General features: G+C 38.6%; 1 protein-coding gene across 3 annotated transcripts in view; it reads right to left on the bottom strand.

Moving 5' to 3' along the window:
• Positions 1-14,923, bottom strand: part of PCNX2 (pecanex 2) — a 133,460-nt gene that overhangs the window by 20,130 nt on the left and 98,407 nt on the right. For all 3 annotated transcript variants that reach the window (XM_015857877.2, XM_015857878.2, XM_015857879.2), the window contains 3 exons: positions 13,120-13,178; positions 11,284-11,499; positions 1,801-2,054 (listed from right to left, as the gene is read on the bottom strand). In XM_015857877.2, the coding sequence (XP_015713363.1) occupies positions 1,801-2,054; positions 11,284-11,499; positions 13,120-13,178 (529 nt within the window). The remainder of the gene's footprint in view (positions 1-1,800; positions 2,055-11,283; positions 11,500-13,119; positions 13,179-14,923) is intronic.

Genomic DNA, 14,923 nt, shown 5'->3' with positions numbered 1-14,923 from the left:
GGAGTGAATTCTCACCTCTCTTTCTGGTATGGTATGTTTATCCAAAGGTTAAGTTTTAGCAGCATTAAATAAACAGCAAGACAGCTAATCTGATAGAAAACAATCTTCTCATCTTCCCAGGCCATACTAAGGATTTTATCAAATATTATCAAAGCCTCTGCTCACGGAAGAAATAAGTAATTGGAAGAATAGGAGAAAAAAAAATCTCTTTGAAGGTTATTTTGGGAGTGCCATTCTGAGGAAGAACTCTGCTGAAACCAAGGGAGATTGGGCACAGGCTAAAAACTAAGCTGACAACAGGTTATTGTCATCCCTCATTCATCCTTCCCTAAGAAGGGAAGTAGATTAAGAGACTGGAGACTTTCTAAGGATGAAGATCCGTAAAAACAGTCTAACAGTGGTGGCTCAACAAAATCAATCCAAAAAAGATTAGATCTGTACACCTTGAAAGTCACAGATGGTGAACATAATGAAATCTGTACACAGGGGATGGGGAGATACAACATATTTCAGAAGCACAGAGTTCATTTAACCCTTTCACTCAAGGCAGAATCAATTTTATTAGTACTTTAGGGGATAAAAGTTTGCCTAAGTGACCTTTTCTATGCCAGCTGTTTCTCAAGTATTTCTGGACTAGAAGCTCTAAACCACTTTGAAGTTAACTTCCTACGTGACTGCTTCAAATTTTCCACAGTCACCTTGTTCCAGTTGACTTTCAGGATGAAAAAGCTCCTGTTTAAAAAGTACACGTTTTTGTTACTTTAAACTAACGAGCTGCTGATTTGATTCTATCATAGATGATTTTCAGTCTCATATGGCATCAAAATCAGAATCATATCAATTTGCATCACTTTAAATTCAGACTACCTTTTAAAGTCAAGTGAAGCAATTGGAGCAATATATCAACTTCAGATTAAAGAAGCCTTTTTGTTTGTCTGTTTAGTTTAGGTACAGTCCCTAAAAATAATTGAATTACATTTTTAGAAGTGCTTTTTTTGGAGGGGGCTGGGAGGGGAAGGGGGATGGCTAAAATGAAATAAGCATGTTTACAGGCAGTTATGTTTTTAAACAATTAAACCAGGTTGGTTACTGGGCCTTGATGTCTCTAACATTATTTATGAAACCCCAGCCTGTGTTTTACACAGTAATTGCATGACCAAAGCATATTTGTGAGGCAGTTATCCTGTTTTTACTGTGCTGTGTCACTTGCATATAAAGATGATGAATTTATTTACAGCAGGTCTCTCTCTATGGCTAAAAGGGGTTTTAAGATTGCAGAGATGTAGATAGGAAGGAGATGTCAGAGATGGTTGGGAGCTTTGGTAACTGGCTTAACGGCAGTACTAGTGGCATAAAAGGCAGAATTTGGTTTTTGTTGCTTCAGCAGAAGATAGTATTACACAGAAATTTCTTCACTTGCTGGGTTACAAAGGGTTTGGCTTTTCTGACAAATGAATATCTCTGTGGTCACTGTGATCTTAATAACTCTGCAAATACGAAAAAAACAAACTGTCACTGAAGCTTTGCCTTATAAGAATGCTTCCTCTGCCTCTATCAGGAAAGGAAGCTAACTCACCTTCTTGACTCCTGCTTAAGCATGCCTGCAACTTCCTGTACTAAGTGTATCTGGTCAGAGTCATATGTAGCAAAGGGAGACATGAGTTAATAATCCCTACCTAATAATGATCCAGTGCAAAGGAATAAATATAAAGCCAGTTACTTCAAATACTGTTCCTAGCAGCCAGCCATCATTTTTAACAAACCCACATAGGAATAAGTCCATTTGAGCCAAGAGTTTACCTTTATATAGTATCTGATAAGAATTCTCCGTAGATCAAACACTTGCAGCATCGTTGCAGCATTGTTATCAATGATGCTATATCCTTCAAGGATGTACTGGGTTCGTGTTATTTCCCATGTCAGCCATCGGAGGTTAAAGGCAGCATTACATGATAACAAGTGAGGCAAGTGTCCTGGCTTACAGCAGCAGCAGCCTTCATCATCTTCATCCCCTTCTGTTATAGCTTCCACTTCTCTCTGCTGGCAATATGTCCCTTGGCAGTGAGGAAAAGATAATATGCTGATAGTTATTGTGGGGTGGGTGAAACAAAGGATATCTGACTGGAGAAAGCACACTAAAGTTTCTTGCTCCATCAGGCATAGTAAGCATATTGATCCAAGTCCCAGTCTGTTTCTTCAAATAACACAAAAGATACAAACAAAGATTTTACAGTGTGTCAGAGAACTCATAAAATCTGTGTTAGAGCAAACTATCTTAAAAAACATGCTCCAAAAATAACATGCAACTGGTTGTTCTTTCTCCCACTGGAGTAATAGCTACACCAGATCAAATGCTTCTAATGAATAGCACTAGTGGCAGTACCTCACGAGGACAGAGCAGCTCTCTAATTAGCCAATTACATGGGTTTTAGATCAAAACAGAGTAAATAGTTCTGAAAAAGTCATCTTAACTTAAAAAGAAGTTATGAGGAAGATGCAGAAACAGTATTTCTGCTTTGCAGACTGCATTTCTGAACTGTGTTAGGCACTCTTGATGGCCAACCTGAGCCCATCATGTTGGACACTACAAATCAAAACCAGAGGTGAACACCCATGTGTTTTCCACAAAGTTTTCAAGATACTTGAGCTGTACATTCTTGATGCATGGACCCACTTAAAATTTACACTCTGTGGGCTATTGCAAAGCTTGCTCTCCCTCGAAGTTCTCCATAAACCATCACTCAAGGCCACGCAAGTTACACATATGCCTCACACATGCTTTTGGTAGTGGTACAGTGTCACCCCATAAGAACGTTAGCTCAGTCATTTCTAGATAGCCTCAATAGAAGAGGAAGGTGCAAGACACTGTACCGCAGTTTCTGGAGGGTGACACTCAGTTAAAGCTTCAGCTGGAATCAAAGACGCAACACTTACAAGCAGACTCTCATCTCTCCTTATACATTCCTTAACAAGTGCGTCTCTCATGTAACAATGCAAGTTTGCATCCCCGGTACCACTCACCTTTAATTTTTGGGTGAAGTATGATATGGGATATACATTAAATATATCAGCAAATACACTTCAGAGCATGTTTTATGTTCTCACAGTCAAAAATAACAAGAAAACTGTATTGTTTCAAACACATCCTCTCTCTGAGAATTTTATTATTAGAAACTATGTAAATAAAAGTAAGTAACATCTATGAAACCCCCTGCCAGGACCAATAAACCTGTTCTGTCATGCCAGTTTAAATAAGAGAAGGATATGGATTTATAAGTGAAAACTTACACAGTGTAACCAATATTGTTCACACACCGATGTGTTCCCACTTTGACTTCAAGGCTATGCTATTATGACACATTATTAAATATGCTAAGTAACCTAAACATAAACATCTTTTCATCCAAGGCTGCCACAAAGTACAAAACAAGATCTATCAAGCTGACACTTCACTGGACTTGAACTGAACTGTTTCTGCTTCATATTTCACAGATTTCTACATGAATTAATGCTTAATGCTTAACAGCAAAAAAGCAGCAACTGCTCTGGGTCACTGGATGCTTTTCTGAAGTCAAGTCAAAAGACACTGTATTCAAAGAGAAGTAGGGAAAGGCACATCCCTCTGTACACAGGCTGAAAAAGGTAAAACAACTATTCCATGCTAGTGCTCTTACTGTTGTCTATGGTATGAAAAGTTGAAGCTCTTACAGTACTCCATGGAATTTAAGAGATCAGTCCTCACCTCAGGTGCTAAACTAAACATTGCCAGGTGTTTATAAATGGCAAAACCCACAAACTTAATGAACTGCTGCCACTAATCTTACAACCAGTGGAGTTAAAAGATGAGTTTGCTTTGTTGCTATTCTTAAATCCATTCTTCTATTTTGTATATAAATATCATGTTTCATTCCTATCAGTTGCTGGCTATGTTTTAAGACGTTCCCTATACCACCTGTGTTAATAAATACATTATATTGTTACTGGAGACTCTGTAATTACTAGCTTTCTTCAGACATTTATTTTGTTAAACATAGGACCAAAAGAGGCAATAACTGGAGAATGCACAGGGCTCGCAGTGTTTGAGGGAAGCTGTCACCACACATACAGCAAATAAGAGAAGCAGCCAGAACAATTATTTGCTTTCTCAGCTGATTAAAAAAGAAAAAAACGTCCAAGTCATCTTTGCTTGGTAATTTCAATCAATGAAACTTCAGATGATACTACAGTAAACACAATCAACACTGAACTTGGGAAGACAGAGGTGTCCTGTCTGGGACCCGATTACTATAAATGAACTCCTGGGTTTGCTCCCAGAGCATGTGGTCATTCCACAAATTAATTTATAAGAATGAAATCAGGGTTGTGCTCTGTTAACATCTGGCAAATACGCCCTCACTTAACAATGTCTGTCTGATGGACTCAGGTACCTTGGGGATTTGGTGTTTGGACTGCTTAGAGAGCCTCTGCTTACTTTAAAGGTGTGAGCTCAGTCATGGCCAATGCTCTGCCATAATAACAAATCTGTGTTTTGTGTCCTTGGACCCAATTATTAATCAGAAGATGAATATTTCCAAACACCATCTAGTAAAGCAACTCAATGTGAAGACAATAGGTAGATTTGATACTCAAGCACAGGCTGGTTCCCCTCACTTCCTGCAGTCAGTTCCAAAGAGAATGCCAGAAATTTTCCCTCACCCTTGCTTTAGGCCACTAGCGCACTGGCTGGACTTCAATGCCACTAACTTTCATGTCACTGATAAATTTCACTTTACAGCTGCATCAATCCAGATTCTACACACTGGTACCACTAAGACTAAGAGCATGTGCACAATTTTATGTGCTGAACCAAAAGGGACAAGTCACAGCCAATGAGATTAAGCATCAGCATACATCTTTTACTGAACAGTGATGCTAAACTTTCATAGATGTGTTATAAGATGATGATTAAAATGTCAATTTCATATTGCTTCTCCAAAAATTAGCAAGTTCAAGCAATTCTAAGAGAATTATTCATAAAACTAAGGAGCAGGGAGCATAACGTGCACTTCAGTTATGCAATATAATTAAGTGTAGTACCATTAAACATTAAAACACAGAAAAATGTTTTCACTGGTAATTAGTCATTTTAAAATCTGAAGTAGAAAGAAAGAAAATAAGCTTTCTCTCTTCACTTAAGCTTAGTTATTCACAGTGACCCTCGCAGTACGGATGAGACTGATTTGTTTGTAAGATACATGACACTGGATGGTTGCCAAAGATTCATCAATGCAAGAACATGAACCAGATCAACAAAGCAAGGTCAATCTACGTGAGCTCAGGAGAAACCCAATGTGAGAACTTGAAACTCTTTTTCCTGACACATCAGGACTTGAGGACTGACTTGTGCTCTGCCAGACTGATCTGACCTAAATGGAAATGAGAACACTGAAACTGAAGGCTGCAAATCTTACTTCAAGAGTATATAGAATACACATCTCCACTAATAACCACCTAACCCTCTAGAATTTAAGGCTGAAATCAAGGTATGCTTCTTAACTTAATTTCGACAACTCAGTGAGTGAAAGGAAAAGTATTTTTCAGTTCTGCAGGACCTGAAAGAAAACCCTGTAAGACATCAACTAGAAGCAGCTTTATATATCTTTTCTGCTCAGTATAGCAAGTGGTATGTTATCACCAATAAGCAGCATAAAGAGTATAATTAGACATCTTCTTCCTAAACAAGCCTCATATGTAGCTTTAGAATCAAAGGAAAACCAATCATAGAATCATAGAATAACCCTGAAAACTGAGCCATGTTGTAAAACCTCAGGTGAAAGAAAGCATTCTTGAAGGACGTTGGTTGTTAAACTTACAGCTACCAAACACCACAAGAACCTCTCACATTACCTCTTTTGGAGCATGATGCAGTGCAACATTTTGTTTCCAACAAAAACCTATCTTCAATGAACAGGTTACTGAGCATCTAACAACATTCCCTTTCCTTCCAGCAGTTTGCCCCAGTACGTCCATACATACATACATACAACAATGTGTGGGATGAAAGGAAAAAAAGCATCACATATTTATTCTAGTCCACATTACAGAGACAAAAGGATTCCATTTGAAATTCATAGAAACATACACTGCTGGGGAATTACTGTACACCTAGAAAAGCTTCTGTACTGCAGATTTCCTGCATTCAACATCATGTCTTTCCTGGTTTATATCTTTTTCAATTAAATCATTGTGATTAAAGCAAAGAAATCTCTTTGCAGCCTTTCTGTTTGTGCCCATAATACTTCTGAACCTTTGTTCTTTCCTGCAAACAATGTGCATTCTGTTCTTTTAACCTTCTCTTGAAAGAGATGTGTTAAAAATGGCTGCTCTTCTCTGAACTTGCTGTGTTTTTTCAGCATCTTTTGATGGTTTTGTGCATACAGTGAACGTACTTCAAGCATGATTTCAGCAAAGACATGAAGGTGGGCACTTTTATTTCCCAACAGTGTGAAGTGATTTGTGAAAGTAAAAAGTGAATATTGCAATCAGTCTTTAAATAAAGAATGACTCCTGCTAGTGCTACAGAGCTTGCAAACACAGGAAACAAATGTAATGCACTTGCTTCTGTAATAAAACTATACAGCATATATATATATATGCTGCCAAAATGAGTAACTGTCCTTATTTCTTAGAAATCATTACTGCGCCTAAAGCATTTACCCTAAACTGGCTGCATTCATACACCATTTTGCGTGTGAAATAAGCTAGCTAACATGGAGAAAGCCCCACAGGCGATCCCATTCTACTGTCACAGCTGCTTGCCACTATGTACAATTACATCGTGCTTGCTCTGTGCTTCTTTCCTTGGTTTATCTAATGAAGTTCCAAGTGAAGCGTGAATACTGCACGTGCAACATTCAGCAACAAAATCACAGCACAGATTTAGAAGTTAATGGCATGATTGAAGAATACTAGGAATGAGCTAGAAAACAGCTCCTCAAGAAATCAGCATTACCATCCATAAGTAATTTCTGTGTGTGCTACACCTAACTGAATGGTTTCCAGAAGACATTTTGTGGAGGCACAGACTAAACAAGGAAATATTTTAGGTCCTCCTCGTTCTACAGGGAACTTGTGGGTGGTAGGTATTTTGACATTCTTTCTGCTTGTTCCCCGATTGTGGGTTTTCCCCTGTCTTTTCCTTTCAAATTAAATGATATATTACATATTTCTTCTGGCAGGTTGCTTTTGGCATACCACTGTAGTCTAGCACAGACAGTACAGCTAAGATACTGAAGGGTTTGACTCACTCACAGCGATGTGCAAATACCTGCAAATTTGAGCTGAGCTCATCCGTACCTTCTCCATTTTTGACAGAGAAGGACATCTCTGCTTTACACATGGGATAAATGGCACTGTGGACACACATCCCCTCTTTGTCATCAGAAAAGAGATTAAAGAACTAATTCATACAACGTGTGTTATTTAAACAGGACTAAAGATGGTTGAAGGGAACCCCCGAGTTGCCAACTCTTTTGTTTCAATTTGCTCAATCTGTATCTTCTTACCCTTACTGCAAAGATGCTTTGCATTTAACAGCCGAGACACATGTGCTTTGATTACATATGGTTAGAAAGGAATCTGGATTGGTCATTTTACAATGCCAACTCTTAATGAAGCTGGATATAAATAGAGGAAGCAGTTTTTCCTGTTACCAGTATGCTTAAATTCAGAAGACACTGTGACCTCTTTGGACACTGCAGCACTGCCGGCACAGCTTTTCACCCACAATGACAAATGCAGGAAAATCCAAAGCTCCTCAATGTAAATACTGATTTTGGCTTACAGTCACAGGCACAGACAACCTTGTTATGATTCATTCATTTCCCAGGCAAACGTAGACTCCCTATTTAAGGAAGATTGGATTGTTAGGGCCCTCGATAAAGATTACATGTTTGAAATTGAAGTAGAAGTGAAGAAGCCAAAGCTTAAAAATTACAGACTTTGAGTTCTGTCTCTTGCCCATTTTTTTCCTCTTTGTGGGAAACCATTCATTACAACGAATGAAGTCAGGGTCCTATGTGAAATTCAGCATATGAACAGACAACTAAAAATAGGACACGAGATGCATAAAGCGAAAGACACATGGACTTAAAGCCTGGTGCTTATCACGCACTCAAAGTTTTTCCAGCAGTTTAATGCACTCTAGCAACATAAAAAAAATAATTTTACTGTATTGAGTTGTACCCCATAACTGCCATGGAGCATTTGCAATACCCAAAATAGGAAGAACCTGCCCAGCTGGGGCAGGAGATGGTCCCTCCTACTGCCCAGGGGAGCCCTGCCTAACTTCCTGCCCCAACAGGAGCAATCCTGCTGAAAGGATGGTCTTCTGCTGCCTCTGCTTTCACAAAGCTGATGTCAGCCCTTGCAATGGCCCCTGCCCTGTCCCCTTTTGCAGCTTCTGCCTTCACGTCAGCCCTTCTGGCTCCTTTTACTCAGACTGTTTCTTTTACATGGATCCCTGTGTCTGGGCAACTTTATTTAGTGCCCTAGCCCCAACAGAGCAGTCCGGTTCCTTGCCAGTACAAGGATGTAACCTCTTATACAACAGGCATGGTACTGTAGCACGACTTATTTAAAGCAAACCAGGTCTCAGGAGCTACCCAGAGATACAAGCTACACTTTGATGTCAACAGACCACCTAAGCAAGTCTCTGCCAGGCACACAGCAGACATTTGGTCTGGAGTTCACAAAACTTTTTGTCACAGTCTGCATCAGGAAGATCCATCTTACCCAGCTCATGCCTGGCTCCCCTCTGGGCTCATCTGTTTCTCCTTAAACAGGCTTGAAATTCTTGTGCTTTCTCTGACATCTATTCTGCATGGTCCAGAGAGATAGGCCAGCACTTCACATTTAAGTTGTTCTCTTCTCAGGTATGTTCTGTTTTTTGGTACACATAGGCTTTTCTGTTCTAGGCCTAACAATATAACCCAATACATACACCCTCCTTTCTCTTCCCAGTACATCTGCTGTACACAGAGAAAATATTAGGTGAAATATAAGGAAAAAGAAAAACATGAAGGAATCAGTGAGTACGTATCCTATGAGGACACAAGGTAATCATACATTTTCTCTCACAATCTAGGTGAGATTCTCATTCACATTTTTCCTGCTTCTCTCTTCCTCCTTCAGTAATTTGTTTGTGTTTTCCTGGTTCATACTTTGCTGCTGCTGTGTCGATCCCATTCATAGGGATTTCTGAACGCTCAGATGAGTGCTCCTTCAAAGGCTGTTGGGCTACTGATCTCCTAAAGAACATGAGAGAGAACTGCGGGGGAAGGGGGAAGAACGGCTATGACTGGAACTCAGCTGGCTCCAGAAGACACAAGAGAGGCTGTGGTGGCTCAGCCCAGACTGAACTTAATGACCTGTTGCAGACAGTGGACAGAATGCGATTTGAGTATCCTCTCATATTTTTCATTGGTCTTTGCAAGGTTGAACAATATTAATAGCAAAGTAAACACAATGCCAACAACTTGTAAGATACATCACTTTTCAGACATACATAAATCCATCCTGGAAGTCACTTTTATTTTTAAAACTCCAGAAATGAAACATATTCTGGCTTCACAAACTTTCCATAAAGAACTGTACTGTGAGCAACCTAAGAGGCACCAAAAGTAACAGACTAACTAAAACTGTCCTAAAGAACAACAAAAAAAAAACCAACAAAAAATCACCAAAATCAACAACAATTATCTCAGAGACTTATCAGCCTGGGAAATCAGCAGTATTACAACTGAGAGATTTGAACTGCCACAGCATTTAACTATTCTTTAAGAGCAACATAGATCTGCATTTGTCTTGCCTGGACATGAAAGAAATAACAGCAAATTCCAAATCTACAGAAAAAAATCTCTCCACCTGTGGCCTCTATAAGGTATTAATTTCAGTACCTATCTCTAACAGATGACAACGACTGCATGCCTTGGGGGCACAAAAGAAGATAATTCTTGCACAGATGTCTTTGAAGTTGAAGAAAGCCACAGACACACACACACACATTACCATCATTACAAACAACAAGGGATTATAAGGCTGATAAACAAATTCTCTCTCTTCCTTTCCAATTGCTTTTTCCTTACAATTCGCCTCTTTACTAAACTGGTATCTCACCAGATACTACAACACTATATTCTTTCAGTTTTTTACTGTTTTCCACAAAACTTTTCTTAAAATAGAGGAATGTTATCTTCTTCCCCAGCATACATTAAGGAAAGTGAGCATCGAGTACATACCACAGCCAGCCCAACATCCTACAGGCAGTCTGTTGCAGAGTCAAGACCTAAGCCCACATGCTATTCTTATTTCTCTCCCACACCTAGTTGCATTCAAAGAGCCAGTCTGTCTCCTGTTTTCTCATATGCAACCTTGATGAAAAGTTGCCTTGATCATACACTCCTCTACATGTTGTCCATTAGTTACTCAGCCCCTGAGCCCGAGAAGCTGTTTCTTCCAGGATTTCACAACTCTAAGCATCTGCAGTTGCAAAGTGATAACTTTGAAAGGTTACAAGCACAAGCAACAACCACAGCCAAGGTGTACAGCATGAAGTGAATTTAAAAATTGTTGAAAGGCCTCGTGGATTTGCTTTCTTTTTTCTCCCTACTTCATGAAGAGAATACACAAATACCACAGCATCTAGGAAAGGGAAAGCCAGAAAGGAGTGTCATGACCAAAGAACACATTCAACAGTTGAATTCAGCATATCCCAATTACAACAAACATGAAACCTTGATTTACTTGCTTCTACCCTCCTGCTCCACAGTGATGGAAATAATCTCAGCACTGGCATCTTACACGATATTACACAGGATATTTTCTGTGGAAGGCGTCTTATGACTTTTGGTAGTATTTCAAAGGCCAGTTTGTGAGGAAGTTGAACAATTTTAATAGCAATTCCAACTTTTGTGGTTATGGAGGGAGAAAAATAATTTGAATACTTGCCTAAGGGTAACCTGAAAGATCAGTGAACCAAAGAAATAATTCAATACATTTTGTTTCTGAATGTCTCATGATACTGCAGAACACAAATACAAATTTCTTAACATTCAAGTTTTGAAAATCTGTAATTCAAATAATGATAAAAAGAAATACAGAGTTCTTAAATGGAAATATCAATTAAAAAAATAAATAGCAGGAGGGAATGTTAAAGTCTCTGTTACGATCTACTAGAGATTTGTGACGGGTTATGAAACACAGACAGTATCTTCTGTTATTTCTGATTTCATCAGGAATCCTTACCTCGAAATTCCAGCCCTCTGAGCTGAAAGGTGACCAGGCCATTTCCAATTTCGATCAAGTGCACAAATGCATTTAAATAATCTGATGCTAGAATAAAACAGTCTCCTGTGTTGTAGTTTCCCCAGCGGCCCAGGATCAAATCTCCACAAAGCGACTCCTGCAGCGATCTTGTCAAATGCTCATAAAAAATTGAGTTGAGATTATTGTCATCATTTCCTGCAACCAGAGAAGCAGATATTTGTAAAAAACAAAACAAAAAAACCAACGACACCAAAACAAACAAGCAAATAAACTAAGCCATTCTACATAAAATCCTATACTCTTTTTCATCCTGCATCAGGCCTCTTTGTCCGTCTAGGTGATGTCTTCCTGGTATAGTTTATATGAACTGCACTTGCTAAGTGGTTTTTAGTCCCTTAGAGAATCAGGCCTGAAACTTTTGCTTAATACAAACAATATCATAAATCTAAAAACAAATTAGTGATAACAGAGATCAGACTGAACTGAATTACCTTCTTTGTGTTTTACATTGAGAGTTTCTCAGTTCCACCTACAGACTCTGCTACACTAAATTAAAGTCTATCTACTATTCTTAGCAATCATGATTAAGTACATAAGCTTAAATCTGAATTTTATTTCTGAGACTTTCACTAGCTAAATAATTTGTTACATATTTTCCACTAATTTTACTGGGAGTTACTTCTTTTAGTCCTCTGGGAGTTTTTCAATTCTTTGTCTATGGCGTATCTTTTGAGTAATTAAGATGAAGACACATAAAGGCACATTCAATATATTAGAAAAGAATGAAACAAAGCTCATTCAACACAAGACTAAGTTCATTCAACTACTTCTCACTTTAAAAATAGAATCAGACATCCATTTACACACTGCTCGGATCAACTCTCAACTAAGGTTGGAAAAGACCTCTAAGATACAAGAATATGTATGCGCATTCATGTTGCAAAGGGATAAGCATTAAAGGGGGGGGGGGGGTGTCCAAAAACATACAAGTAATCACAAGGTAAACTTATACCACCATGGTACAAGCCTCCAAAACCTCAGAGGTAAAATAAAATCGGTTGCAGAATGCAAAAGAGGAAGAAACCACTTATGAAATCCTAACCTCTCTCACTGGAATCTCTGGAAGGCTCTGGAATGAAACCCAGATATCAGTTTCTGCTGGAAATGACCCTGTCCTGTTAGAGAGTATCAGCTCAAGTATCACACCTCATACCTCCCTAAACTGTCAAAAAATGTTCCATTTCCAGTCTCACAGGAATTGCTCAGTGCAAATCAGGAAGGTGTCTTGGATTGCTTTGGATCAGAGCTCAATTAACGGACCATTACCTGAAGGAGAAATCCATCAGCTTACATGCTTATTTTTTTTCAACTCCTCCTGCATTTTTAACTCTTCTCATTTCCCTTTCCCTTCCTCTCTCCCTCATCCTAGAAGGGTGTCTCTCCAGGGAACAGGAGATACCTGTCACCCCAAACAGCTTTGTGATAGGGGCATTGTTAATCTGCTGCTTTTTTCCAAAACCTTTCCCTGACCACAGCCGACCTTCAAGTCTAAATAGAGTGCCTGCCATGTGCTCCATGCAAACAGAAAGGCTGTGATTAAACAACTGATTTGTAGCCCAGCAGCTATCTAATCGGCTTCACGTAAATCAAGAGTGAATTTATTTATCAAGGTACATGACTTAAACAGGTGTTCTGTTATATTTAAAACAGTCTGGTTTGTTCCCGTAACATTTAATCCATTTGAATCTCTCTAACACCTAAAACCTTAATAGAGTAGATACATCACATTTTGCAAATCAAGCTCCCAAGCCATACCTGCATCTTTTTCAATCTGAATTGCCAATCTTGTGTTGGAATGGTCCGACCTTTTTGTGCTAGAAAAAAAAAGACACAGTCAGTTGTACAGCCTACTCTATTTTAAATAAGATTCTCCCAAGCAAAAGCTTTTATTTCCCGTTAAACATTTCTTTACAATCTATACTAGTATGCAATACATACTTCTAACCCGGCCATCAGTTTATTCCAAGTATGTATGTATTTGTTCCAGAAGCACATCAGTCAGGTGCCACCAAAACACTGAATAGAAAGAATATTAAGTCAGCCTTTCTTTCCTACTACGCCTTAAGGCCAATAGATCAATTTATGGGTTTTATTTATCTGAAAACATGTTTGTGGGTGCATAACATGAAAGGAAAATAAAAACAATTAAGTTTATTCACCTAGGCAGATTAAGAGATTCCTGTTCTTGTTTCTTAAAAAACAGAGTGAACCCTGGGCACTTAGTCCATACACATGAAATCCCGTCTCCCTTAGGAATAACACAGTTCCTACTTGAAATGTTCACTGTACCAGTGGGATATAAATCCCATAGGAAAGGATTGTAAGGCAGACTGGATGGAGCTTTCACCTGTAACAAAAGAAGTGGTAAAGTCTGAAGATAAAGAGTGAGTAAATCAGTGTGGGCAAGCTGTGTCCAACAGCAGGAAGTGGCTGCTGTGGTGATTAGGGATACTAAATACCAGAAGTCCAAAGCATTTACCCAGTATCCATCTCCTAAGCCATCAGAGTAAAAGTGAAAGCCTCGGCTAACAGGAGCGTTACAGGAAACATATATTATTTCCCTGAAATACTGCTCTGGTATTGGCATTTCAGGATTTCTTACTTCGCAAGAAATACAGCTGGGGAAAATAGGAGTCCTAATTAGAATTATTTGTAATTAATATTAGTATACTATCTACATACATTAACATTTCATTTGATGTATTATTTATCTTCCTTCCTCTGGTTGGCTAAGTTACAAGAAGAACTGCAATTTTCATTTCCCATGTAACAGAAAATGGTAATGTGGGGGTGATTCCTAAGCAGTTCAGAAAATAAAGAGTAATTTTACTTCAAAAAGCTTGTCAGAATTCTTTTACGCTGATAAACATCCACCTGCAAATGCAACATATGCAAGAGTAAGCATAAAGATTAGGTTGTAGAATTCAAACAATTTTCCATTCTCAGCAGAGAAACACAGCCATTTTCAAAATTGCTTGTGTTAAGACTACGAGACTACTTATTAGCTTCCAGTGCCTCTGAATCAGTGTGGCAGAATGAAGTACAAGTCAATACTACTTTTTACTCCAAATTTTTTATCAACCTGTAAAGCTTTTCTGTTTTTGAAGTGCATTCAGACTCATACAAATAGAGCAGTATATAGAAAATTCTAATCTATGTAAAGAACCCTTTTATCCAGCATGCAACTCTGACTCCATTACATTCCCTCCCCTACTTATTTATTTATTTTTTTCATTTTTGGGAGAGAAGTGAGTGCCACAGGTGATTCTGTGACAGGTGAAGCAGCCTGAATGAGAAGAAAGGCAGGAGCAGAATGGCTCTCACAAAGCCAAACCAGGCTCTGTTGTGGCTTTTTCTTCCATTCTAAGCACAGTATCGATTTCTTAAACATAGAAAACATGGGCCTCAGGACATGAGATAAGAAAGGATTCAACTCTTCAGATACTATCAGAGATAATGAAAACATTATACTGATATTCTGAAGGATATTTTTCATTTTTTATGAACACTGAGGATAATACATACAGTTAATAAAGCAGACTGAACTACTTTTGTCCTG

The sequence above is a fragment of the Coturnix japonica genome, chromosome 3 (assembly GCF_001577835.2).
Source record: "Coturnix japonica isolate 7356 chromosome 3, Coturnix japonica 2.1, whole genome shotgun sequence".
In the NCBI taxonomy this organism is placed as follows: domain Eukaryota; kingdom Metazoa; phylum Chordata; class Aves; order Galliformes; family Phasianidae; genus Coturnix; species Coturnix japonica.
This window is presented reverse-complemented; position numbering and strand designations above follow the sequence as displayed.